Raw genomic sequence first — 27,910 nt, 5'->3', positions numbered from 1 at the left:
TTTAGTATTACCATTTATTGGTGACAAACACTACGTTTTACTTACATTCCATGGGGAGAAAAAATTCCAGCGTAAACAATGAACTGAAGCAGTACTTAACTTGCAAGGCTATCGTGCTTTACCTGGACCATATGCAAAAAACTTTATTGCGCACAGTTCAGCACGCAATAACACAACATCAAAAGCAACACAGTTTATATATAAACATAGGTAATTTTTTTCAGCCCTACATGGAGATGTAATTAAACAGTATAAAGCACTCAAGGAAAATCAATCTGCAGTTTTATATGCACTACATTGAGATCATATCCTGTAATGTAGTGAGCTGTGTGCCTGCTATACACACAATCCTTAAAACATAGAACAGAGATCATTTTAATTCATGTTGCATTCAAGTTCCCCTACCCGCGCTCAAGAAAACTAGAAGTTAACCAAAAATGATCAAACAAAGTTTAAAATTCCTAGAGTGTTTTAATTCGGTCAACCGTTGGAGAAGTAAGCTAGGTTTGTGGAAATATTGGACTTTTTAAAATGGTGGGCACACAGTTTGTTTCTAGTGAAACTTTTCTATTTCAGTAAAAACAAAATAACCACATACATGGATATGATCTTCCCAAGTTAGTTCACAGATAACATGTCAGTCTCAGAAGACAAAGTTTCTAAACTGTGCTATGGTTCTAGATACAATTAAGAAACTTTTAAATGAAAAATTTATAGTGTCATTTCAATCAAAACAACATAATGAAACTAAAAATTTATCACTGTTTGAAGAAAAAGCAACGGTTATGATTTAGACACTACAGTAGGTTGTAAAGACTGTAGCACTCTAAAACAGTTAGGTTACATTAATAGGAAGCATTTGATTTTCTCTGGTGCTTTCACGTTTGGGTCCAGTCAAAAGCCTTTTTAGGCAGTGCTGTCCAGTGTTTGTCCCAAAGTGTTTGAGTTAGCCGGTTTGAGAAGAGGGTCACTTTCCATTTCTTGTTTCACACATCTGCAAATGAGAAAACACTTGTTACTGAGAAGATAAAACACAATTTACCCCAACAAGAAGCTTCTAAACGTGACACACAGGTTTTGATGCACATATTACAATTTGTTTACATATAACTTGCCTTTTTTTTTTTTAATTAGCACTTTGCTAGCTTCACCATTTTGGTAACTTATTATGCAACAGTCTTTTTTCTGGTCAAAGGGAATAATTTGCAAACCTCCATGTTTATGCTGAAAGCAAGCTGCGAAACTTGTACATTGTTTACAATTTACATACAGAAGATTTCTCGAAAAAAGGTGCAGCTATAACACTTAAGCACCCTGAAAAACGTGACACTATTTACAAATACGTATAACTAGTTTAAGCAGAGACATTAGCTAATCAGAACTGCTGTATGTCATAGCCAGTACATTTTATCTACTTGCCCATGCATTGAGCCTAGTAACTTACAGTTGACATGAAAATTACAAGCTTGATCATAAAACCTACCCTCTCGGCCTTCCCAAGAAGATAACAGCCCTTGGTATTTTAAGTTTTCTGGTAAAGAAAAGCCCTCACATTTTGTTTGTTTTTAACACATCATAGGGTCACAGCTTTCCATTAATGCAAGGGAAAGTCAGTGTGTCACAATCAACTGCTTTTCACTTTTCACTCACACAGACATTGGTCCATTTCCTGTTCTTGGCATCTCTGTGGTTTGTTGGTCCAACTCAGACAGCAACTTTAAAATGTTCAATGCAGCCTAAAGRAAAGGGACAGAATTCAGTAATCCAACTTATATCTGTATAATTTATTGAAAGCAGAACTAAAATTCACTTGAAACAGAGTAAACATTCTAATTTTGGCAATATATTTATTAAGATGTGTAATTCTGGGGACAAAATGCAATGGTGTAAAATTTCATCTTGTTGTATTAAACTCTAGAATGGAGCAGTGGCTAGGGGGTTCCCATGGCTTTTGTTTTAGCAGCGGGGAAAAATTAACTCTGCGGTACTATTAGTAACATGGTAAAAGACGCTGAATTAGTGATGGCTCAAACTGTAGAGAGATTAGGTAAAGAACATTAAAATGAACAGAACTAAAAAGTCCTTTCTGGAAGAAGGAAATCAATTACACAAGAATCGAAAATTAAATATAGAAAGGGCGTGTGTGACCGTAAAAGAGTGTTTTGTCAATATGGCATGAATAATACTAATGTAAGCCATTTCCTTGAGAAGAATGAAAAGATATTTCAATTTTATTCTGCTCCGTTCCCAGTTCACCTTTTAAAATATCCCTGATCAGTTACGGCAGAGCGAAAGCTGAACATCCGAACAGAGGAAGATTCTCACCCAGTTGCAGTGTTTAACCTGCAAAATAGCAGTCCTTTTCCCTTCACCTATTACACTGACTTGTCTGCTTAGTCTTACAGGAGCTCTTTACAACAGAATGTAGAGATGGGTATGAAAATGTCAGAATAAAATGACAAAACTGGATCAAAGAAATCTCTATCAAAATATAATTTTGATAAGCAAAAAAATAGAATAAAAATTAATAAAATCAAGTTTTTATGAGTGCATTTACATATTATAAACTGTTGTTTTAACTAGCTTGCAGTTACTACATAGCTCACCACTGGATACCAAAAGAACTAAATACTTTTCAAATTGTAGTAGACTGTGTACATACTGCCAACAACATGCAAGGTATTTTATAGACTGACCTGAAGACAAAGTCCCTTACAGTTTACAGTCTAGAAGATTCATTCTTTCACAAAGAAATATTTCAGCTACTGTTATTAAAAGATCTTCTTTTTAAAGGGAGTTTAACAGATTTACAGTGTCTCCTATCTAATGGTGAACTGCATTTCTTTCATTCTGGATTCTGTTCCAGCAGCAAGTCTGGTAACGTGAACAAGAGTATTACAGTTCCTAGTGAGATATCAGCCCATTCCATTAAAGAAAAATAAAACAGTGACAAGTTCTTACATTTTAAAAGCTCACTTTTATATATACTCTTTACTAAGTGCTCAGGCAACTAATAGCGAAAAAACGTAATGCATTTTGTGTAGGCCAAAATTGTGAGTCTATATTAAGCATTTTAAAGATTATGTCTACAGCTACACAGTATTAGATTCTAGTATTATCCCTCATTTATTTCAGCAACTTGTGATATATTAGACAAGAAACAGTCAAAAATTGTACAGCATTTAATTCACTGCGATTCAGGTGTAATAGGACATCTTTGTCTATCAACTGCACCCCTTAGCTCACAGAAATCTAAAAAGAAAACATTTCAGCAATATTCATCATACCATATCATGGCAAGATTCTACATCCTTTCCAATTCCATGGCTGATCAGTGGTGGCTGAGAGGAACAGTTTATAAGAGATACAAACTCATTCTTGTTATTTTTTGGAAAGTCTTTGTATTCAACCTGAGGAAAAAAAAAGTAATTTAGTTCTTTTCAGTTAATGAAACACAGAAAATATATCACAATTGCTCGATATTTTCTGCCCATATAAGAAGCCAAAATCCTATTTACACTTGTTCTCTCTGTTAACCTGTAGAACAATATACTTTGAAGCCTGATTTCACTTGCAATAGTTTGAGTAATCATGAGAGCTTTGTAAGCCTTCTGAATAAAAGGCACTATATAAAAATGATTGCTGCTGCAAGCTGTATTCTGATAGCTACCTGCATTTAAAATTTTTCCTATTATTGTCCAGGGAGCTCTTCTAATGTATTAATATAGTAATTCAAATGCAATTCTAATTAAAGGGACTATGCACCAAATATACAATTTACAACAAATGTTAATGTAACAAAGATTTTTCAAAGAACTGCATTCAGATCAGCCAAGATTGAGTTCACAATACATCCCTACATCATGAAAATATTCAGACAACGGTACCTTCAATTTCATTCTTCAAATAGCACTGAATTAAGGCTGRGGATATAGTACAGATAGCATATTTGAATATTTAATTAAAACCTGTAAATTTCAGTATGTTTCCTAGGTGAAGTGAGATGTTTACATGAAATTCAGCTTAACAGCCTCAGAATAAATAAGGCAACAGCAGAACACTTTAAAACAAAACTTTAGAACTTTAAAACAAAAACAGGCCTTGGAAGAACTCTTGCAGAGTCGAGCATTTACCTGGATTCCTTGAACATTGGAAAGATAGTCCAGCTGCTCAGAGGGCCTAGTAAGTGGTCCATGGGGTACGTGGCCTGATGAGTTGTTATTTTTTAATATGGTCTCAGCAGTAGGAGAAGTACCACCATACAATAGCTCTCTAGCAATCATTGCTGTTACTGTAGCCTTGGCAGGATTTGGGGCTGCCCTATTGAACTCTTTGGTGTGGTGTCCTTGATTGGCTCCTACAGCTTGTGCAACCTCAGGGACCATGGGAAGAATTCCAGCAGGAAGCTGCTGATGGCTGAGATAAGGCATCCTAAACTCATCATCTTTATTACCTGGAGAGAGAGGTACAGATTAAACAGGTATTAGCTATTTCTATGAGACCTTTTGCAGGCACATAAAAACATACGAAGTGCAGCCACTTTTGAAATAAAAATATTTTATTCCAAATTACTTTTGAAACACTAAAACACTAACAAACTTAGTGAACTTGATTCACCTTTACTGGGTCAGAGATTCAGCACCATCAAGAGAGTTTGCTTACTGAATAAATTATTCAGTGTAACACCTGCTTCTGCCAAAGGAACACATTTACCTCCAGGAGCAATTTCTCCAGGTTAGTCAAGCTTACAGACACCTCAGACTGTTGCAACCACATTCTAGATGTATCTTTTGGTTTCAGAAACTTTTATTTCATCATTTAAACTGTAGAAGCAAATAATGACACCATAAAATGGTCAGAGCCACTGTTAAACACTGTAAAGACAGTGACAAGATAATCCACAAAGTTTATACTGTATATTGGGAAAAGATAGAGCAGGTAGGTAAGATTAAATGTAAAACCAGAACAGTAAGAAGTAAGTAGAAGTCACTATTTACACCAAGTATCTAACCAATAGCAACTGAAAGCAATTTACTGACATTGTTGCATAAATTAGATTTAAGAGGGATAGCAATAGCTCCTTACAGGGAACTCACGTAACACAGGAATGTCATGAAAAATTCAAGAGGTGTGCTTAAGATGGGGAAGACAGTGCCATTAGAATAAAAACAGGAGTCAGTATGGCAGAATAGAGAACTGAGTTTCGGCAGGACTGAACTGTTRCAAGTCTAAGGACAAAAGCCAAAATCTATAGATGGAAGAAAAATGGATACAAAGCAGTGATGRGAAAGTTCGAGTAAGAAACCAGGAAGTTTATCCAAGATCTTTTAGATATAGGAACATGTTATTAAATATTAAATCCCATCTACTTATAATTTAAACAACAAACATACTAAAACACCTAAAACATACTATTTAGAACAGAATAATTTTATGATTGATAAACTTTCTATAAGGCTACTTTCAGCAGTYTACACTGCCAGCTGCAGTATGCTTTGTGATCATCTTCCCCCAACACCTTCCTCCTTCTTCCAGCCAGTCATCTGTATGTCAGACCCCTACAGCCATCAACTGTCTGAAATAATGCAGGCACCGTTCCACAGTTCCTTGCTCTGTCATTAGAGACTGAGCACAGATGAAGAGGTTGATCKGCAGTGCAAGGCCATTCCGTTCCTTTATGACTCTGCTTTAGGAAGACTAATTTTAATTAGCAGATTTCTTTTCCCATCTTCATCCCAGGAAGACTGTCTTCACTACACTACAGTTATTCCCCTTGACATCTGCATGGGGATGCAGCCAAATTTAACACAGCTAACTCTGCCTCAGCATATTCAGCACCACCGTCCCATTGACACTCTACCCCAGGCTGAGAAACGTATCCATCTCTGCGGCGTTCTTCCACCCTGCGCTCAACCATTCTTCCAACGTGGAAGGCTAGTCCCAGCTGGCAGAAGCCCMCAGCCTTTTTCCCAGGGAATCTGCTCCCAGCCTCATTTGCACCCTGTACCACAGAAACTTCCTCCTGAGCCAAAGGCTGATCTCTCCTCTCCTTACTTCCTCCCCACACAAACTGTCCCTATTTCATTTCTACTGCTGATCAAAGGAGCCTGTTCCCTGAACCAGAGCCAAATCCAGTCCCAGGCATTCACTCTTGTTCTAGAAAGCCCTAGACACTGATTAAAGCCTGCCCAAGGATCCTTCAGATACAAGTGACAAGCCAGGAAGCTGCAGGTAGCAGCAGCTGCACCTCTATCAACTGCTCAGCTGACTCATTAGCACATCTTTCCTCTTGACTCAGCCATGTCCTTCCTCCCCTGACCATGCGGCCAAACAAGCCAAATACTATATGACTTGGAAGGAATAAGCATTTTGGAATGTGAACCAAACTCTCCCAGGGGGTGGATTTAGTCTATAGGATGGCAGATGCATACCTCTGCTCATTACAATGTTCTGAGTGACACTGCTGATGGGACTGAGAAGCATACCTTACGTACACATGCTAATAGGGCTACACTTCTTTCAAAAAGGCCACTTACTAGGTGAAGTCTCTTCAGAGCCTGGCTCAAAGAAGGTTACTTTTCTTCCATCACCTGGTTTCTTCACTGGTGTCTAAAAAAAATAAATAAAATAATAATTTAAAAGAGTGAAACACACCCACACAATATCCCTTAAAAAAAAAAAATCTAAGTTTTAAAGTCTTCAAGATGCAGCTGATCTGACTGGTCAAAGCTTTACTAAAGATTTTATTGTTCAAAAACCTCAACTATTAAATAGCTGTCAAGAATAAGATGAGCTCAGTGATTCTTTTTCACTGAATGACTAAAATTATTTACCTACAAGTTAGTGAAGTGCTACTAAGAACACAGATAATGAGACCTAGATGCCATAATAAACTAGTATAAACCATAATTAAATTAGCATTAGTTATTAGCATTGCTGATGGCAATGTGCATGGATACAGGTGAACAAATACCAAACAAGGGGAAAACTAAAATCAGTCTCACTGTTTCAACACACCAGTGAAAACTGCTACATCAACAGAAAAACAATGCAAAGCTGTTTTCCTGCTAAGGGGCCCAGAGAGACCCATTCCAAACTTTTGAATACAGTTAGTGATAACATTACATAAAACTATTGCTACCACAAAGTCTTATATAATGTACATGTCTAAGTTTGCAAGATCAAATACATCAACTATTACCAGTTAAGAGCTATTCTCTGATGAAGAAATACATTCATTTATTCTTCTGATGAGGTTGTTTTCTGGCTGGTACAGAAAGCATGAAYTTGCTATACTGTTATTGCCTTGTAAAGCTGCTGTTGTTTCAACTGAACTTTTGCTGTCATTCAAAGAGTGGAGCTATTTAAAGAATTTTACCTTCTCTTCTGTCTTTAATGCTGGCTTTGGAGGTTGAGGTTGAGGGACTTTGAAACCTAGAAGTTCCAACATATTTTCAGCAGCATTGCGTTTAGCGACTTTTTTGTTCGTGCCCATTCCTTCAGCTGTGTGTACACCAACTTTCACCTGGACAAAATAGAAAGAAAAAGCACAAGTTCTTATAAAAGTGGCATTAGGATTCACTGATTAGTGACCCATATCTCAAATACAGCATGAGTCACCTAATAGTTCAATGATTATTACTCTAAGCAAGCTGCTGTTTATCATCATTGGTTTCCAAGCACAAAGATAAACAGAAATGGCATAATCACACCCCTTGGCACGAGCTTAAATGCTCAAAACTGGTATCATGGTGGATGTAAATTTTCTAAACTAAACTCAAAGGTTTAGCAGCTTTCTTAACATACTGGAAGGGAAACAGCTACTATTTCTGCTTAGTTCTTTCCTGTCCTGGCAAGGCAGGAAAGAAGACTGGAGGATGCACTTATTAGAGGCTTGAAGACACTCAGTATCAGAAATACTGCAATAGTTTTGGAATTTTCAATGCAGAGTGTAGAAAGCGCTGCATTGTAAAGCAAAGCAAGATTTGGAGGAAGAAGAAAATGAAGGATTTTCTTGTTTTTATTAATGAATCTTACTTTATAAAAATACAAGAAGCTCAGTATCTCTTACCAGTATCTTATTATTCCTGTTAATTAAAAGTATTAGGCAGTTAAAAACTTGCAGTGCCCTATATGATATTTCTCACATATAATTCAGATCATCTTTCCTGAACTCTTATCTTGCTTGAATAGAGCCCACTGGATATTTGCTTAATAAATKTCATGGAAGTACAGCTGTAATTCTGTAACATTTGTATATCATTGTGACAATCTGATTATCATAGCCAAAARAGTCAGACAAAGCCAAGCAACTAGATTTCTCAAATTAACATACAAACCTGCATAACAAATTCCCTGCGCCTTGGAAGACCACGTTCTGTGATGAGCATGTACTCTGGTTCCTTTTCTTTCTTGGCCTGCTGTATCTGGGCAAGTCTGCTAATAGGATTCATTCCTTGACCATATTCTGGACTTGTTTGCAGCTAAGTAGAATAATGTTTAGGAAATAAGCCAACACTCTGTGAATATTTGATTTAATATACAAAATGCAGTGTGCCAATAAACTCATTCATCTCTAGGAATTAGAGACACTAAAACAAAAGCTGCTTAATGAAACACCGTCACAGCCAAAGAAAAATGTTCAAACTATTTGGCTCTTCTGTTATAGTTGACCATAGATAACCTACCACTGGTAAGAGTTTCACAGTTTTTAATCAGATTATATTGAGAGGGTAAGGCTTGCAGTAGAATTTTCAGAAATAGAATAATTCAAAACCCCRAACTGTAAAGTCTAAGGCTTGAAGATCGGAGCTTGATTTTTGTATGCCACCCATTCTTTTATACGGTTTCTTTTTGATCTTGAACTTATTGTAATCATTGTTTTGCTACTGTAACAATGGTATAAGAACCCCATTTAGAATGGGTGCAAAATATTATTTTATTTGTAGTACTAGAATGCTGATTAATGKTTAGCACTTGAAGAGTGTTTATAATTGACTTAGGCATGTCTCTCATCTGATGATATTTTAAGACAGCTGGATTTCAATCTGTTAAAGCGGTCTCTTACCTTCACTATTGATTTTGTTTTCTTTTTGATTCGTGGTTTCATTTTTTCAACTGTAGGAAGAGGTGGCAATTTTTTCAGTTCTTCTAGGACTGCTATTGCAGCATTTTTCTTAGAGATCTTCTTGCTCTTTCCTTCACCTTCACCCATGAACTCTCCAACTGACACCTTGGTTACAAAGCTCTTCATATGGGGAGGACCACTTTCCTTGGTCACCTGTTTCAGAGGGAAAAACTGAGTGAAAGCGTGATAAACACTTATTAAAAATGGTAGGGCACATTGTTTATAGCAAACTTCTCTTAAGAACTAAGGGTAAAGGGAATATACATTTCATAAAATCCAAAAAGTGGCTATCTAAATCATGCTCACTCTAACAACATAATCCAACACAAATAAAAATATACTTTAAAAAGGTTCATGTACAGCAAACAGTAAATAATATTTACATATTAGTCATTAATCCATCTTATTTAGCTTACTGATTTACTCTTTCAATAGAAAAATACAACTGCTCTATTTCATAAATATGTACCTCCACCCGATTAACATCACCTCATTAAATGCTTCATATTACATTAATAGATCAATATAGGGAAACCAATTCTTCAGGATCTACCATTTTAATCCTGAAGACATTTAAGGGACAGCTGCCTATTACAGATTTATTCTTTAACTGCATTCATAATACATCATACTTCAAAATATTAACCAAGTCAAAAAGTTGGAACGAATTAATAACTTCCACCCACAGCTGGCTTTTTTGTAACAGTGCATTTTTCACTGGTGATGCTCATGCTAATCTGCAATAATTGAAATCTTCATATAGAATTTCATAGAACAGTTTCAGAAGCACTTAGCAAAAYACAATTGCATTTTCTTACTGTAACAACTCAGATAGTTGAATGAAACATCACTATGCCAGCTCAGGAAGGCAACACAACAAATTAATATTTTAGCACAACAAAGATGTTCCTGCGGAAGTTACTGATTTAAGCTAACTAAAATGATCAAGGAGGGGCAAAGAGGCAGCAAGCAGCCAGGCCAAAGGGAAAGGAAAGTAAGATGCACATGAGGTCACCTCATGGCAAGAAAAGAAACCTATTTGAGATTCTGCAACTTGCAAGTAGTCCACATCAGTGCTTCAGTAAATACTTCCATAAATAATCTTTCAGAATGAGTTGTACTCATTTGTCTTGACTCTGTACTCCAATATTCTAATCATTACTATGGAGCTGTGTTTTGTTTCTTGACAACAATACTGTTTTTTTCAAAAAGTTTGGACAAAAGATTGCACAGAGAATTGCAGCATAGCTGTTCACTAATGTGATTTTTTGTGTGTGAATTTGAACAGTGAATTTTTTTCTTCTTTTCCTTCACCATATAAATTCTGAGACAATCAGGGTGACTGTCAAAGATAGAAGTATATTCACAACTAACAAGGCATATTAAAAGTCAGTTGTTTGGGTTATCTGAGACAGGCTACTTAAATTATTGTGTACCCTTAATATTCTAGTAAAAACAAATCTAGAGCTTGTAAAATAAACATACCTCAAAATTCACAGGCAAGTTCCTTTTAAGTGCAATCTCAAAAACTTGGCTTATTTCAGATTTATTGAGATTTTCATCATCTGGTTCTTTTCCGTTAACCTAAAAGAAGCATACTCTATTTAAAATAAAGATCCTATTAAATTGAACTCTACTCATCCAACCAGTTTATTGAACTCTCAAATTTCTAAGTAGTCTAACCTTTATTGCTGTTTTATGTGAATGTGTAAAAATGCATCACACACATTACAGAAYTGAAATTTGAGTACCTCATTTAAGGTGTTAAGTGTAAAACCTAGTAAACCTTCATATTTGCATGTGCTCAGTACAATGCAGAATAAAGGGAATAAGGGCCAATAGGCTTAAAATCTATTTATAGAAAGATAAACTGAAGTTTTAAATGAACTGATTTTCCAAATGGAAGTACCTTTATGAAATACCATTTACATATGCTGATTGGACATTTGTACCAAAAGCACTAAGACAGCGTCAGATAAGAGAAAGGGCAGGAAAAATAAAGAATCTGAGAGTGGGACCAATATGAATAAATGATAGCTAATTAGACCTTGGCATAGCCCTAGCAAGAGTTTCATCTACAGATTTTTCTCCTCTGAACAATCCTAAGGAGACTGTACTATGAACAACTTGCCTTAAATCACACGATGTACACCTCTGATGCCTTACATCTGCTGAGGCAGTGCCAGCAGGAGCTTACCTACAGGCACTTTCACATATCACCAGGTAAAACTGACTGGCAATTCCAAAAATGTCTTTACTGATGTTGGTAACAACATGAGCTAAGAAGGCATGGCAACAGCAACAGAGACATTTTAAGACCAAGTGTCCAAGTGATATTGGAAAGATTATGATAAAGATTAACAACAATTTCACTGATTGTATCTGGCTGCAGTAGTGTTTACGCAATCAGGTTACAAAAATGATTATGTATTTTATTGGAAAAGCAGAAATATGCTAAAGAGGATTCATTGATTAAAAYTCATTTTGATGGTAGCAAGCATCCGTAATCTCCATTACTAGCAGATTAGATAAAACATGAAGGAATAGCTTGTTTCTCATGATAGTTTGTTTTTCATCATTTATAGTCACCTCTTCCAAAACAAAATTAATCTGTGGTTTTCACTCCTTCAAACTGTCCCATCAAATTTTTTCACTGTTCTTATGGACTGGCCTTGCATTTCAGGTCTGAGTCGCAAATGCTTCAGAAGACTGCACACAGCCCAGTATTCTTTTTAGAACAAAAATATTTATCTGATCTAATCTCACTACAGTATCCAGGCTCCAAACTCTGAGCACGAGCATGTACATAGCACACACAATCATCAGGTCTGCAAAAACGGAGGCCACGTGATGGCACCACTCCCAAAAGCGTAATGCACTGTGCATTACAAAGCACAGGAGAAACGTAGAGGCAAAAGTCTACACTAGGGAAACCATATACCAACACCTTAGCAGGTGGCGTTTGGCAAAATTAAGATTGAAAATAGGAGTTGAAAGTCTTGATCATCAAATTCTAGCACCTATTTCAAATGCAAATGTTTTTTTCAAAATGAAAAGCATCATACACCCAGCAAAGTTATTTGAACTCTTAAGCCCTTTATTAGGGCTTAAGTGTTACAGAAAGTTTAGCACCAGCATCTCTAGGAATAACTTGCCACTGCCTTTACTCTCAAAACATTAGCACAATTACTTTAATTACAAGTATTTTTTTCTCTCCTTATAATTTAAGATGTATTCTAGTTTTTCAAAAGAATTTACAAATTCCTATATTTTGCCTTGATAAAATGACCAACCAAGTCTTCTCTTTATCAGATTAGATTTTTTCCATTTAAAATTCTTTCAAAAGAAGGCTAGTGAAGAAATACTGAGAAATTATCTGCTATATCATGGTGTTTATTCTCGGCATATTCCAAGTCTGTTCACATGCTTTAAGCAGGCGTTTATTCTTGAATGTATTTTTCTAAGTTAATAGCAAAATACCAATTAACAGATTATAGCTATTTTGAAAATTATATTACCTGTACTTGAGCTCTGGATCAGTTTATTTTATAAGTCAATCACACATATGCACACACACTCTCCCTCTTTCTCTTTCCCTCCCATACCTAAAGATAGATGATTTTTAAAAGCAGAAGGCTTCACAGTAGTTTGCATGTGTGCATAGACTAAACTCTCCAAGGGACCTATGCCTGTAAATCAAAAGGAGACCACAAATATGAGCATTTACTACTCTTAGTTTTCATCAAATTGTTCACTTTTTAATGAGTGAAGAGTCACAGAAGGAACCAAAAGTAGTATCTTAAAAAGATCCCAAACAAAATTTAGAAGTAATACAGTCCTTTAAGAGAGATACCTGCTTTGCAAGGAACTGTTTCAACATGTAGTTCCCCAAAGACTGCTTATAAACAAAACCTGAATACCCGCTGATGAGAACTACATTGATTTCAATACGGCTATCACTCTTTTTTCATGCATGTACAGAACATCTGATATTTAGCAGGTAAGTTGGAAAAAAAAAATAGAGAAGCAATGCTGGTTTTAGTGTCTTCAGACAAAAGTTAGAATTCCTACCTAAATCCTGAGCTAGAAGGGTAAACCTATGCTTTGTTATCTCTGTCTCTGAATGCGCAAAGTAACCTTGTATTGTCTCTGTCTGTACATCTTAGCTTCAGTTTAGAAYCGGACTAATTTAGGTTGGAAAGGTCCTTTGGAGGTCTCCTAATCCAACTGTCTACTCAAAGTAGAGTCAACTTTAAAATTCTGTCGGATTGCTCAGAGCTTTGCCCAGTTGAGAGCATGTATTATCAAAATCTTTCTCTTGTCACTTGCTTCTGGATTTGCACTCTGAGTACAAATCCCACTCAGTTTGGGAAACTGTCTTCCTTACCATTTAAGCCTAATCATTTTATTCAACAATTCCTTCTAATGCATAGCTCTGTCTAAACATACAAGAGCTCAGGTGTACTCATACAAAATACACACACACACACACACACTTATAGGTTACAGGAAGACAGCTACATTAAAAAGGAATATTACTGGCAACSTCAAACTACAGGTACAAAGTATCAAGATTAAGTCTGCTTGTACAACCAATTTGCCTCCATTGYATACATGCATTATAATATTATTTCTTATGATCTTACATTATAGTATCCTTCAAGGATCTTGCCTCACTGAACGCAAGAATGAACAGTGTTCACTTAGTGGGAAAATATTCCCTATTTTATCATCTCTGTGTCCACTGCAAAAATAAATGCGTGTTATGAAGACAATAATTCCTTTATTTATGATCATTACAATATAGTATTTGAAAGCTACAAATATTAATGACCTTAGTACTCAAATACCAAATCTGAAATGCCAAAGATCTGACTTTTTGGAGTACTTATATAACACAGTACTTTGTGTTCAAGGGACTGCTCTCCTTAAACATAGCTGCACTTGCTATTCATTTTGTAGACAAGTCAGGCATCAATAAAATATCAAACCCACGTTTCACAGGAAAGTTTAGTTTAAGAGATTTGTCTAGCATCTCTATGGCAGAGGTCACAATAGAATTCAACTCCCAAGGTAGGTTTCAATTGTTTTATTCTTAAAATAGTTCTCCCTTCTTGCAATTTCTTGCCTCATTCACTATAGTATTTCTTTGGTCATATCTCTCTGCCCATCCCCACCCCCCACAAAAAAAGGCAGAAGCTCTCTAGATTTACTTCCTTTGCCTTTCAATTCATTCCCTTTAGACTGAATGAGATGCTGTGAAAAAGCATGGTCATGTAAAGACAATTACAGTGTTTGTGCTGAAGTCCTCATTTCCCAACTTTAAAAACACAGCTCTACAAATACTCAAAAAGTCACTTGCACATAAACCTTTCTCAAAAAGTGAACAGAAAAAAAAAAAAAAATCAGTTACATGTCATCATAGGATTTTCTGCAGAGTTGGATTCCTTAGGTTCAGCGTACAGACTTTTGCTGCCTGAGGTAGAAAAATGACTGATGACAGTAGGTTATCTTCTATGCAGATGTGTGCAAGAGAGGATATAATGTATTAGTGGCACAGAACAAYAGTACTCAGGAACTCAGGGTTCCGCTACACTGAAGAGGACCACCCCTCTCAGACTTGACCTCCTTTGCTTGATTACCTCCAGCTTGTCCCTGTCCAGCTTCTACCCTACCACTAGTTCTAGGTTTCAGTGCAAAACTAATCTCCACTCTTTCAGCTTCTGTTTCTAGCATCACTCTTTTCTCCATTAGCACTTTTATTCTCTTGACTCTTATTGGTCTCCATCATTTCACTATCTACATCTCCTCTTTATCCAGAAAAGCTTTCTGTCACCTGAACTATCATCATCACAACCTCCCAGGCAACCTCTCTCAACCAGACCCAATATCTTTGCCTAATTACCTGAGCAAAATTCTCTCTCACAAACACACTTTTCTTTGCTCAGTCTCCCTTGACTTCATGACACKTATCCTAGGACCCAGGACCTCTTGCTCTGGCAATCCTGATAGGCCCCCAGATAGTTTTTCTGTCTCGGATCCCTTCTTTCTTGTCTTGTTATTCTTCATCTTCCTGTTTCAGCAGATAGCCAGACTCCGTATCCAGCAAGTTCCCAGGCTCTCCACATTGCAAGTTATTACTAATCTCCACTCCCTGTTCCTAACCTCACTGGCAATGTCCTAGTCTCTCTCTCACTTTTAAGTTTATATTCCATGGCCTCCTTTTCAACATAGCCTAGATGCAAGCATGGAGTACATCAATAAATCTCTTCCTCTTAGTTCTAACACCAAGCCTTTATAATTCAGATGTGTATAGTGAGCCCATATAGGAAAGATTAGATGCACTCTTCAAGTCTTTGGCTGGAGCAGTCAGCCAACACATACAGAGAGGGTGCATGTAGTCAACTCAGCCCCAGGACCTGTAAGTAGCTCACATCCAAGCAGTGACTCTCCTAGCCTATGAAACTTTAAAAGGCATGGGGAGAGTGAGGAAAAAAAAAAACAAAAACAAAAACAAAAAAACAAGGTCTTAAAGTAGGACATTCTGGGCAACATTAAATATACAAAGGGCTACAAGTTTGCTTCCTACATTCATTTAGAAATATGAGTTTACTACTTTCATGAACTTCCTGATCTTCTAGAGTTTCCACGGTTCTTTGTTTCCTAAGCAAAATTCCTACATCATCTCCAACTCATGTGATCTCCATGTTGCTTGTAGTAGAACCTATGTACCCTGATCTGACTCTTCTTCAGAAGTTTGTACATCACCTGTACCTGAAAAAAATATTAGTTGCTATATATGCTTCCAGCACTCATATCCATCAGTTTTCTATAGCATTGTTGTGGAAAAATATGACAGTAAAAGAATTAATATAACCTAATTTAAGAAAATTCTATTTCCATTTTTATTAATTAAAATGTTTCTATTGGACACAAATAGGTCAACACTACTGCACAAAATTAAATTTCACTATAGTCTTCCTTCCAATTAGAAAAAAATTTAATATTTTAGTTTCTCTTAGCAATTTATGCTTACAACACACTAAGATCAATTCCCACCTCTGGTTTCTCAGGCAAGGGCTCATTCTGCAGAACTTTCAGTGCTTTAGCAGCTGCATCATGTTTAGCAGCTTGTCTTGTTCTTCCTTTCCCATGAAACTGCTGCCCTCCAATTGAAAGCTCAACTTGATAAAGTAAGGGCCCAACAGGAAATGGGTAAAAGTACCTACAAGAAAGAGATTTAAGTAAGCAAATCATGTGGTCTACAAGGTAATTGATTAGAAATGCAAGTTATATGTGGATGAGTCTCTTGGATATCAGTAACCAATACTCAGCTCTGAAGCACTAATATTAAAAAAGCTAAATTTTGATTTGAAGTCTAAAAGATTTTAGTGAGAGACTTTGAAACTGAATATCAATATTTCTTGTTTTACAGGTTTCTAACCAACGAGAAGAACAGAGAAAGACAGCATAAGTATGTTTTTATAAACCTAGCAGAGTAGTAAGTTTCAAATTCTCAAGTCCTATGCTCAAATAAAATTCTTTAAACTGAAGATGCGATTTATTTAAAGTCAGTTCTAGGAAGATTGTCAAACTTTTCCTCATTTTTTCTTTCATACAGAAAGGAAAAAGAAGAAATAATTATAAGTGTTCATCTAGTGAATCTGGCTATTTGTCAGTGCTCTCAAAAGCACTTCAATCATGGGTTCAGTTCTCTTCTTCCTCCCTCCCCCTCAAATGAAAAAATCTTTAAATAGATAGATATTCCTGTAGATTATATGTAGATATTCAAGAGGTATGCTCATTAAAGCCTTTCCCATCCTAAGCTGGCTATATTTCAAGCTGAATAACTTAATAAGGCGTGCTACACTTCTAGCTAGTATTGAGACGATGGCCTCAAAAGAGCRCTCAGATCAACAGAGTGGAAGTACAAAGATAAAAGATTACAAAATCAAAATATTATACAATACGTACCGTGGAGGATAAGCACCACCTCTCATAGTATAGTTGTAAGTGGATCTCATCCCCGTATAAGGATCAATAGGTTTGTACATAGGTTTCTTTCCCAGCTTCATGCAAAGTGCATTTAGCTCCACTGTGGGGGTTACACTGTCTAAATAAATAGGAAAATAGAGTTGTTTAAGTTTCRTAAGAGATTGAAACAATGTAAACTCCATTACTGCCTCAAAGCAGGGATAACTGGGCTGAAATTTTGCCATATGCATTATTCTTGTGTAAATGAATATGAATACCAATGAATGAAAATATGTCTATACAATGCATATTAAATTAGGTGCCTAGTATGAATGTAAAAATGACAAATCTCATTACAAAAATTAAGTTTGCTGGTTTTTGAAAAATTGTGAAGCTACTGATGTTTTACAAATGACTAACAAAGTGGTCTGCAGAACAGACAAGTTTCTCTTCCTAGAGAAAAAAATTAAATTAGATGGGCATGCTACATATCCTTTACTTCTAATGTTTATTGATAATGACCAAATGGTTTTCTTTGTATTCAATGACTTAGAAAGGGTCTTTATAACTCTTCATTTTCAAATAACAACTTGTCTTTCAAATAACAAGGTATGCTGCCATTGACAGCTATAAATGTTTCTTCCCAAGCAGATCCCCCCATGTAGATGAAGAATTGACTAACTGATTATTCTCATCTGAGAAAGAGCAGTCACATAAATTGTCACTCTTCTAACACAGGCTGAAAAATCAACGTCTATTAGACAGCACTATTTTGTTATACAGCAATTGCCAAAAGACGACAAATTTACAGAACGGATATTCACAGCTGAAAGAAGCTGTTTCTAATTTTTTGTAATTTCTCTGTTCATTGTATGAAGTGTTTTTCAAAGAAAGAATTAAAACACATGTACCAACTGTATTTTCCTAAGTTTTAACCTTTGATGAGCATTATAACACTATCCTAATAATTTTTAAATTCGACTGACTAAACGAAAATGCTAAACAATCATACATGTGCAGGTGAGATGTGAAGCTAATTTACATTTAATTTTACATTTTAAAGATAGCTTATAAGTAATCTCAGTAATGTCAGAAACATAACTAGCTACAGCTTATCTGCTTTTATACAAATGAACATCTGCCTCTCTTTACAGAAATACAAATGATGCATATTTCAAAGCTCTGATCCAGTCTCTCAAGACACATTCAGTAGTTTATTTTTCACTAAACTACAATGTTTACAAAGAAATCTTTGCCATTAAGTTTCTGAATTCATATCAGAATTACTAAGAACATTTATTTGTCTATATGAGAAATTATTCTTTGCTTTAACTAAATTCCTCATTGATTTTTTTAGTTTGGATTTTTTATTTAGGATTCATATTTCAAGTTTAAGATAAGCATCTATTCCAGGATTCTACCAAGTATTACAAAACAAAACACTAAGCTAAACAGTGGATTTATTCATCCTTATTCAACTTTAAAATACATATAAAAATGAGAGGGTCATATTCCAGGCTGTTTTCGTAATAATTTTGTCCTGGTACATACCTGGATTCTTTCCTTCGCTACGAGATGGACGAGCTGTAGGTTTAGGGAATTTTGTCCCTTCTAAAGCTTTGGCAGCTGCTGCATGTTGCGCTTTTTTAATACTAGTTCCTTCAGCTTCCCAGTGCTGGTCCCCAAGAGTCAACTGCACTGTAAACACCTAACAAATAGAAAATACAGATTTTACTAAGATCTGAAACAGAATTCACAGCATTTATTAGATTATCTTACATAGAAAAATGCCTTTTTTTAGTAGTGCAAAACTTAAAGAAAGCTTGGATTATCACATCCTTAACTACCAYGTTTGTCTTTAGAGTCTAAAAACTTTGGACATCTAGTAGTTTCTCCCACTACTGAACTAAGCATTTCATAAAAATTTGTGGCTAGTAACTGTCCTCCTCCATTCTGCATGAGATCACACAGTCTAAAAAACAAAAGAGGCAATGTATATAGATACATGGATAGCTGGAATACCAAAATTATCCTGAACAGCTGCCTTTAAATTCAGACTCATTTTCATTTTGCATAACTCAATCGTTGCTTTAACACTTTCTTTTTTTCTTTTTTTTTTTTTTTTTTTTTTTTTTTTTTTTTTTTTTTTTTTTTTTTTTTTTTTTTTTTTAAGTATTTAGCTTTTTTTTCAGTAGTTTGCATATAGAGAATAAGGTCATGTTATGCTATAAATGCTCCAACATGACCACAGATGTGCACAAGTCTATTTGATTATAGAGCAAAAGCTCTGTGGCACTTCATTTTAAGTATGCGAGATAAAGATATATATTGACCTAAAAATTCACAAATTAATCATACAACAGCAAGCCAAGGTCTCCTTGGTAATTAAATGAAGTTTAATTTTAATCAGAATGAAAACACATGCGAACAGATGCTCTGAACATTATTCTGAAACTTTTGCTTTCAAATGCAAACCTTGCCTGCTTTTGCACATTGAAGCTGGCATTACACATACCTTGGACAAAAGATTCCAGTTCTTAATATTACTCAATTCCAAGGCAATTCATCTACTATAAAATGTTAAGTCTGTTTCATGAAACAGCTTAAGGAGAGGATGCAAGATTAAATAGAAACATACTAGTCTGATTTTTCTTCTATGTCTTAACCTCAATATTCACATAACACAGATCTCCAATGAAGGGTAAAAAGTTTAATAATGCTAAAATTCTCTTCTTCAGTGTTCTCTGAAGCAACATAAATCGCTTGTATATTTGCTGTATGCCTGTAAAATTATCTTCCCAAATACAGACAGACAAACACTAAAGGAATTGTATAAGACTGAAATTTTGATACATTGTAAGACACACGCATTGACTTGGGATGCACACATACTGGTCTACTCTAAGYATTTACATACTCCCTCTACAAGGAGTTAAAGATTCTTTTGTTAAAGTAACTGTTTTGGAACAGACAAATGTTCAGAAAAAAAGAGCCACAGCAAAGTAATATTCAGTTATGATATGCATAAGGAAGGAGGACACCCCACCCCCTTAAAAGCGAGCARTTAAACTTCTCTAGACAAAATAATGAATTTAGATTTGCACCTCACCAATTATATGTACACACAAAAGCACCGAAGTAGCATTTTTCTAAAGAAGAATAAGTGCCATAAACCTTCCCCTATCTCACAGGATAATTTGGACTACAAGTTGGTGGGATTTACCTCAAAATATTAAAATGCACCAGAGGAAAAACACAAAATTTTTTTGCAGAACAAGAGGCAAGATACAGAACAAAAGATTAGCATAACATTATAAAGTGATTTCACAATGAAATCTCACATTTAACAAAAATTTAAGACTGGAAGGGGCAAATCTTGCATGATTAAATGGAAGTTGCAAATGAATACACTCACCTCACAAAGGTGCTAACAACTCTCCCAAACACCTAAATTTTAGGTAACATATAGGTTCAACCTTGATGTACTTTGGGACATCAGCTTTTTAGAATGCCTGTAGTAACAGCTTTGCACTTCATTATATCCAGTACTTTGATCAGCTTCCTATTCCTCTCYATTATTCTGTATTATCTTGCACCAGAAACATATACTTTGCCTTTCCACTTGCAGAAGTGACCATGAGCAACAGAAACAACAAGAAATTTATACCAGCATTTACCTTAGAATGAGCTGGACCTTGCTCACTTAAAAGCTTATATTCAGGCTGAATCTTGTTGAAACGGGCTAACTCATTCACAAGACACATTGGGGTTTTCTCTTTGGGGTTTGCCATGTTAGAAGGAGCTGAAAGATCATACAAAAAAAAATTAAATAAATAAAAACAGATAAATGGGCAGGTAGTGATGAATGCTCCTACAGTCTTTAACATAAAGAAGCACACATTGTCCTAGCATCCAGTTGCCTGCAATACACCCTTTCGCAGCAGAAAGCCGCCAGGTTGGATGTCTCTGGCCATTAGACAAACTGGCAACAGTCTACTGAATAGTCTACTGATGCAATGTGCATGCCTACAACAGTATCATTAAAATTTATGTGTTAATGAAAATCGTAACTATRAAGTTATGAAGTTATCAGCTTAGATCTTATATGGCGTACTTCAAGGAGCAAATCACGAACATACTCATCACAGTTATTCATTTTGAGTAATTCCCCAAAAGTCAGTTTGTTTCTTTTTCTTTCTCTTTTAAATCTACTATCTATTTTTTATTTATTACCTTTAATTAGCTCTGTTGTCTTTCTTTAGCTCTACAGTATACTTATCAATAAACTGATTATAATTGAACTAGACCAGGACAAAATTGCTTTTGCATTGCTTCAAACTCCAGCCACTGCATTTTTCTATTAATGATTTATTTCCCTTTTTCCACGGAAGCCTAGAAGACACTATTTTTAAGCATCCAATTATTATTCCATTTATTTTCCAATATTCTTATTAATATTTTTTTTAATGAATAAAGCATATGCAATCTTACATGCATTAAGGACACTAAGGAATACTAGTTTTAAACAAATACTGTAAAACAGAATACAGCTTTACAGATACAAGCAGATCTTGAGTGATACCCATGCATCAATCTGTTAGCAGACATAGAAAAAATAGATATTGTTTGAAATACTTTATTTAAAACAAGTTACTTATGGAAAAAATTGATAACAATGTTTTACAAGCTTAATTTTTATACAACAATTTAAAGTACTCTTTACTATAAAAAWTATTTTAACTAATTCTTAGAACTTTGTAGAAAAGTATCCTTATATCTGTCTCAGTCTCATTCAATAGAAATAAAGAATGACAAGCCACTGTAGTTRTGTAAATACTACTTTAAAAATATTTTAGGTACTAATATCAGGACRATACCATGCCAATCTATAGACACAAAGAATACAGGCATTCATTAATAGGAAAATCAATATTACCTGCAGCTGCATTGGTGGATGTAACAGATGCAGAGGGTAAAGCAGAGTTTTGGATAGGTCTACCTGCATTTTCAGAGGGTAAAGAACTAGTAGTAGAAGGAATACTCAAAGGCTGTGAAAGAGACGGGTTCTTATTTAATATTTGGTTCCCTGCAAGGGCAGCAGAAGGATTCTGAATTTGAACTTGAGACATGTTCACTTCCAACCAGAGCAAATTACTGTAGGTAAACAGCTTTGAACGCAGGCAAACTCAATGCGATGAAGCCAAATAGTTGACCTAAAATGTTGTAAAGATGAAAAACATAACAATTAGACTAAATATTCATATAGTATAGAAGCTTTATTTTTGCTTGCTCAATTAAKATCATCTAGCCACCTGCTTTCTATATCATTAAATCCACTTACATAGCAAATCCAGTTACCTAAATTGATAGCCACTGCTGAYATATTGAACACTTTCATGATGAGATTATTTCATGCATTTTTGACACTTGAAATTGAAGTTTGTAACTCAGAGGCAAACAATAAATGCAGTCTTTACAGAACAGCTATTCAGAGCATACACCCTCTACCATATATATTTTTTCATTGTTTCATAATCAACAAGAAGTCTAAACATTKGTGAGAGGAATACAACTGGTGTCTAGCAGAAAATGCCAAAGTAGCTATTATAGGGAGGAAGGAAGGTATAAGGGCTTATGTAAGAGCTTATAAACTCTTAYAAACTTTATAAGCTACATGTATTTCGAAGGTTACTTCCAACTGAGCCAGGAAGTGTTTCATTCACAGTTCAAGCGTCAGGTTGGAGTTACTTGGCTTTGCAACCCTATAAACAATTGTTGAAAGCCCTTGTAAGCAGCTATATTAATTAAAAAGMAAAACCAAAAATCCTCCAAGCAATGAGCTTACACCAATCATTGTGAAATACTGTGACAAGTCTTTTCTCCACTGACAAATTAGTGATAGATTTCTCTTACATGTGGCTGCAACATTATCTCCATACTCAGACAGTTCAACCTAAATATATACTAAGAGATTGCCASTTTGAAGACTATCATTGCTGCCAGAACCCAGCTGCCACTATCCACTTATGACCCACATATCAATCCATTTATTTAAAACAAGTTTTACAGTCAATTTAAATATATTTTTCCTGGAAACACACATACTACTCAACTGTAGGGCAGCAAACAAAAGCTTATTCTTTCATAATTTACAGATGAAGTGTAAAAGTAAAATTACTGCTCCAGATACCTCTTGGGAGCTATTAGTAGCAACACAACTACCGAAGTGCTCACTAAGCTTCAAATTCTGAGCCTGTGAATGGGCTTCCAAAGKGAGAGGAGCAGCAATGAGTCAAGGTGAAGTTTTCAGCTAGTTACTGACAGAACATCTGAGAGGAGAACTTACGCTAATACATTCATGCATACAAAGGTTTTATTTGATCAGAGTAGAGGAAAGACACTCTGGGAAACAACATAATAATCTGTAATATTCAACTCCTTGCCCACCCTCCGTATATACAAACAAACCTACCGCTCAGAATATTTTTACTTTGGAGAACTATCATTAATGTGTCAGGCTTATTAAATTGCTAGTTGGATAACTGTGTTTTTTGCTAGAGAGAAATTAGTTCAGAAAACCTCTTCCATTTACATAGATTATACTCAAAATAAAGCCTATATTTGACTATTAAATTTGCAAAAGTTACACATTAGGTACACTRTAATTGTGAGAAGTATTAGGAATATAATGGAGCTCCAAGAAGTTGAAAGGTAAAGATGAAATTATTTAGAGTAAGGCTCTAGGGTAATMATTTTATAATCATTAAGTTTCATTTCCAGGAGTATCACTAGAAATGCTGAAAATTTTCAAATATAATACAACAATTGCCTAGATAAGACTATAAACTCTTGTGGTGCAGTAAGAAATGCTAACTCTCTTCTCCTAAAGTGCAATGCCCTTCAAAGCAACTTAACTTACAGTTTCTAATACACACATTTTAAGAAGAAAACACAAAAATGTATGGCTTTGAAGTCAATAAAATCAGGATCTTTCAGAGGAAGCTGGAAAGGAAGTCTGAAATTCTTCTGAAAAAGAACTCTGCTTGTAAATGCTTAATTTTTAAAAGCAAAGCACCATCRTTCATTTATTTGCTGTTATCTAATTTTAGGGAACACAGGATTTCAGCTGCAAAACACATATGTTAAAGTGATTTTCCAGTCAACTGTTACACAACGCAGCAAAAAACAGTTTACTACCAGTGGCAAATTCCACTAAAAAAAGCATCTCATCAAATCAATTTCTGGCTAGAATTCCCCAGAGGTCTCCTGGTTTCAGGCAGACTCTTATCACTGCGTATTTGAAGTCCATGGACATTTCCCTCTTATTTTCTACTTGGGACTGTATGCAAAAGATCTTCCAACTTCACTGTCACCATTACAAGTTGCGGATGATTTGTAATGAAGTGCAGTATCTAATCTAGTTATTAAGCAATTATTAATCTAGTTATTAAAGCAATCCTTTTGTGTACAAAGGCAAAATTCCAGATCCTCATCATTTTTTCTTCTTATTAAGTAAAACTATTGTGCTCACAAAAATRTGAACAGTGTGATTTTATAAACATRTTTCTAAAGTTGCATTCTACCTAGAAATACTCCAGAGTTTTGAAGTGGGTTATTAGGTCTTTAGAAAAGACCTAATTTTTTAATTAATTTTTTTAAAAAAACTAGCTAGTTAAATTTGGCTGTAAAGATAAGATCCACTCCGTGAGATTCCCATTTATTATTCAAAATGTTCTGCTCATCTGCATATGGTTAAAAGCCTGGCATACACAATAAAAGTTGAATAATCCATGACCATTATAGTCACTAAAAATGAAATCTAACTATTAAGCTACTACTATGAGACAATATTCTAGATGAACTGTGGTGCAAAATTAATTGATTACATCTAGTTCTCCAAGCAAAAATTACAGTACAAAAATAATACTTCCGCAAATTACAACAAGGGAGATTCTGGATCTCAGCAAGAGGCCAGAGTTGCTTACAATAAACCTAAAACACATAATACCAAGCAGCCTAGATAAGTAACACAAATTCACTATATATCCCACCGCATAAGAAATGTATTTTGCTAAATGTTCATGGACCACTATGAAATGAATGCATCTTTAAAATCGCTGCGTATCTGACTTCTTAAGAAAGCTGAGGTGAAGAAACCCACACTTTTGCCAAAGCAACAAAATAATTAGAGTAAGACTTCCAAAGAAATTGGAAAGATTACTAGTTTAAGCTACTTTGTAGCTTAAATATTTTTCAATATTTTTGACATGTATGAAGGCCTATTTTAAAAACTTTTAAAATAAAAACTCACTCCGCAGTTTCATAAAGAAAGAGTATAACGCTGTGGATGGTGGTTAAAAATTACATAAAACACCCACAAGACTGCTCATTTCTCAGACAGTTCAATATAGAATACTATAATTCTCTGTCCTACTAGAAGTCTCAGCCTCCTGGATGCAAAGAAAACAAATATTACTGTGGAATCCAAACTGGTCTGTAATCAGTACATTACCAGAACAACAGTAAGACATTTTATAGCCAGAATGTCAGTACATACTTTACAGTAAAATACAACATTATCATTTGACTTATGTTGAGCTCTAGAGATGCTGTGATTCAACTTAAAAATGTTAGTAACAAATTATCTTAAAGTTTACTTGTATGCCTTTCTCTTATTCTCATCTTCTATTCACATGATACTAGTCAAACCTTTACACCGATCTCCCTCAAGTGCCCTAGTATTTTTTTTTCCAAGAAGGGAAGTCCCTGACAAGGATATTATTAGTTCACTTTCTATATTTACTGCAGAGCACTAGCAGACAGCACCTCACACCAGTAAAGCTCAGCCTCAGCCTGTTCCACCCAGATTTCCCCATCAAGAGACCGCCACTGTCAAGTCTGAAAAAGCTTTTSTTCAAGCACTTCTGGATAGAATAATACTCAGGACAGACAATTCAGTCAYTATCCACAAAACCTACGGAGGCTGGAGCTCACATCCTTGTACCTGAAAAATAAGGTTTTGGAAACTGATCCAATCATGAATGGACTTCAGCTGCTCCCATTCCACTACTGCACAATGAAAAATCACTGCAGATGTGTTCATAGGTCGTAACCCGCTTACTCTCAACCTAGAGACCAACCGCTCAACTTCTTAGACAAGCTCTGGCCACTCAGTCTCGTTCAACAAACAGCCTGGTAAAGACCCCGGGAGGGGCGTTAAGCAAACCTCTTGGGGATTCACCACGTGGCCTCCCCTCGCCAGCCACCGAACTGGAGGAGTTCAGCCTTCATGTACCTTCTGCAAATCCAAAAGACTCCAATCTCACAAGAAAGCAAGTATCAATATAAAAAAGTAGAGGAAGGAAAGCATCAATGCACACCAAAAAATAAATTTTTAGGAATCAACAAGCTAAATCTTTAGTTGAAATATAAATCTGAAGACTGTAGAACACACTATTMCTCAAGATTTATCCCCATGACATCCAAACACCTGGATACCTGGGTATGCCAGTCTTTTTCTACAGTTGAATAGGAATTTATTACCAGGGAGAGCACTGAGTCGGAATGTACACGAAAATTTTCAATTAATGTATTTTTTTAACCTATCTCTATGAGTGCTTGTTTCTACATAATTACTATATCAATCTCCTTAGACACCAGGAAATCAGTTTCACATTTTTCCCCCATATTCAGATCAAAAGTTGAATCTATATCCAGTAAGTTATCCCCAATTTGGAACTATGTTTTGGAAAAATAAAAGGGCTTACAATGGTTTTACAAAGCATTGTGCTATATATGCTACGAGAGATTCTTTCTACTCAAGAAAAAGCACCATAACCTAGAAAGTTGAGACTAACCATTTATAAAGACTGTGTTAATGGACAGAAAAGCTAAAAAGATCCTAGTATTTTAGGTGATTTTTCCAGTAATTTGACTTAACTACTTCAGACATTTCAAGATAAATACTACTACAAAGTAAGTGACCTCTACACAATACTGGAAGCATTGTTAGAACTTACAACCACTCGCACAGACTCATAGATAGGTGAATGAACAAATGTTTTACTCCCACCCTATCTCTCACTCRTAAGTTAATCACACAACTTGCTGCTTTCCCACCCTTCCAGACTTTTCCATTGATCTATCTAAAAAGCTAATCCAGAGTAATATTTCAAATTCCACCAATACTTTTGTGCTAGACTATTATCCTCACGATAGTAATGGCTGCCATTAAAAACTTCAATGATCTATAGATAACAGTAAACTTYGAAATGGACATGAATTCTTCCTCATTTCAGTTTTTTGGGTTTTCTTTCTGTTTTTTTTCCCCTTTATTTTGGCCCCTCAAAGCCTGGCACATTCCCAGAATTTTTTGCTATATTAAAATGAGAAGTTGGAATTCACTATGCTAACCAATAGACAAGCAAGGAAATGCAAAAAGATGCGAATGTGGTCTCACTCCACTCAACCAACCAACAAAAAATATATACACACATACATACATATATATATAAAAATATATATATGTCTTCCTATATAAAAAGGAATGCARTATTTTTCAGACAAAATTTCTCTTGAGGCTTCCGTGTATCATAATTGTCAGAAGTGTTGCAAATAGAAGCTAGAGGGTCACACACAAAAAAGCTACTTCCTGCGGATAACTATGCTTTGCCACAGCTTGTGGTTTCTTTAAYATGATGCAAATAAAAGGTAAGAAACTAACATTAAGTTTCCTGTACCTTTAGGAGATCCAGACAGTGAAGTTTTGGATTTAGTTCTGAAAAGGGTATTTGTGATGGAGAATGCCTA

General features: G+C 35.4%; 1 protein-coding gene across 4 annotated transcripts; it reads right to left on the bottom strand.

Annotated features, from left to right (window-relative positions):
* STAU1 (staufen double-stranded RNA binding protein 1) lies at positions 1–27,910 on the bottom strand. 4 transcript variants are annotated; one of them, XM_085314027.1, is made up of 15 exons: positions 27,841–27,910; positions 22,038–22,314; positions 20,779–20,903; positions 18,653–18,809; positions 17,102–17,240; positions 16,187–16,352; positions 10,613–10,711; positions 9,068–9,298; positions 8,340–8,483; positions 7,379–7,525; positions 6,537–6,609; positions 4,134–4,453; positions 3,288–3,410; positions 1,651–1,736; positions 1–994 (listed from the first exon to the last, which is right to left on the bottom strand). In XM_085314027.1, the coding sequence occupies exons 2-15, from the start codon at positions 22,228–22,230 to the stop codon at positions 907–909; spliced, it is 2,091 nt and encodes a 696-aa protein (XP_085170153.1). In that variant the 5' UTR covers positions 22,231–22,314; positions 27,841–27,910; the 3' UTR covers positions 1–906. The 4 variants fall into 4 exon arrangements, with proteins under 4 accessions (XP_085170153.1, XP_085170155.1, XP_085170156.1 ...); XM_085314029.1 differs by having other exon boundaries at positions 9,068–9,280; XM_085314030.1 differs by lacking the exon at positions 10,613–10,711.

The sequence above is a fragment of the Rhea americana genome, unplaced genomic scaffold (assembly GCF_003343005.1).
Source record: "Rhea americana isolate MKP2758 unplaced genomic scaffold, rheAme1 scaffold_4, whole genome shotgun sequence".
NCBI lineage: Eukaryota > Metazoa > Chordata > Aves > Rheiformes > Rheidae > Rhea > Rhea americana.
This window is presented reverse-complemented; position numbering and strand designations above follow the sequence as displayed.

Bases quoted from the DNA above. Each gene is read 5' to 3' on its own strand.
- STAU1 (XM_085314027.1), bottom strand. From the start codon at position 22,230: ATGTCTCAAGTTCAAATTCAGAATCCTTCTGCTGCCCTTGCAGGGAAC. The intron at 17,241-18,652 runs GTATGTACCAGG...CTATTTATTTAG, and splicing joins TAGCGAAGGAAAGAATCCAG to ACAGTGTAACCCCCACAGTG. The intron at 9,299-10,612 runs GTATGTTTATTT...GCTTTCACTCAG, and splicing joins ACTTGCCTGTGAATTTTGAG to TTTTTCCCTCTGAAACAGGT.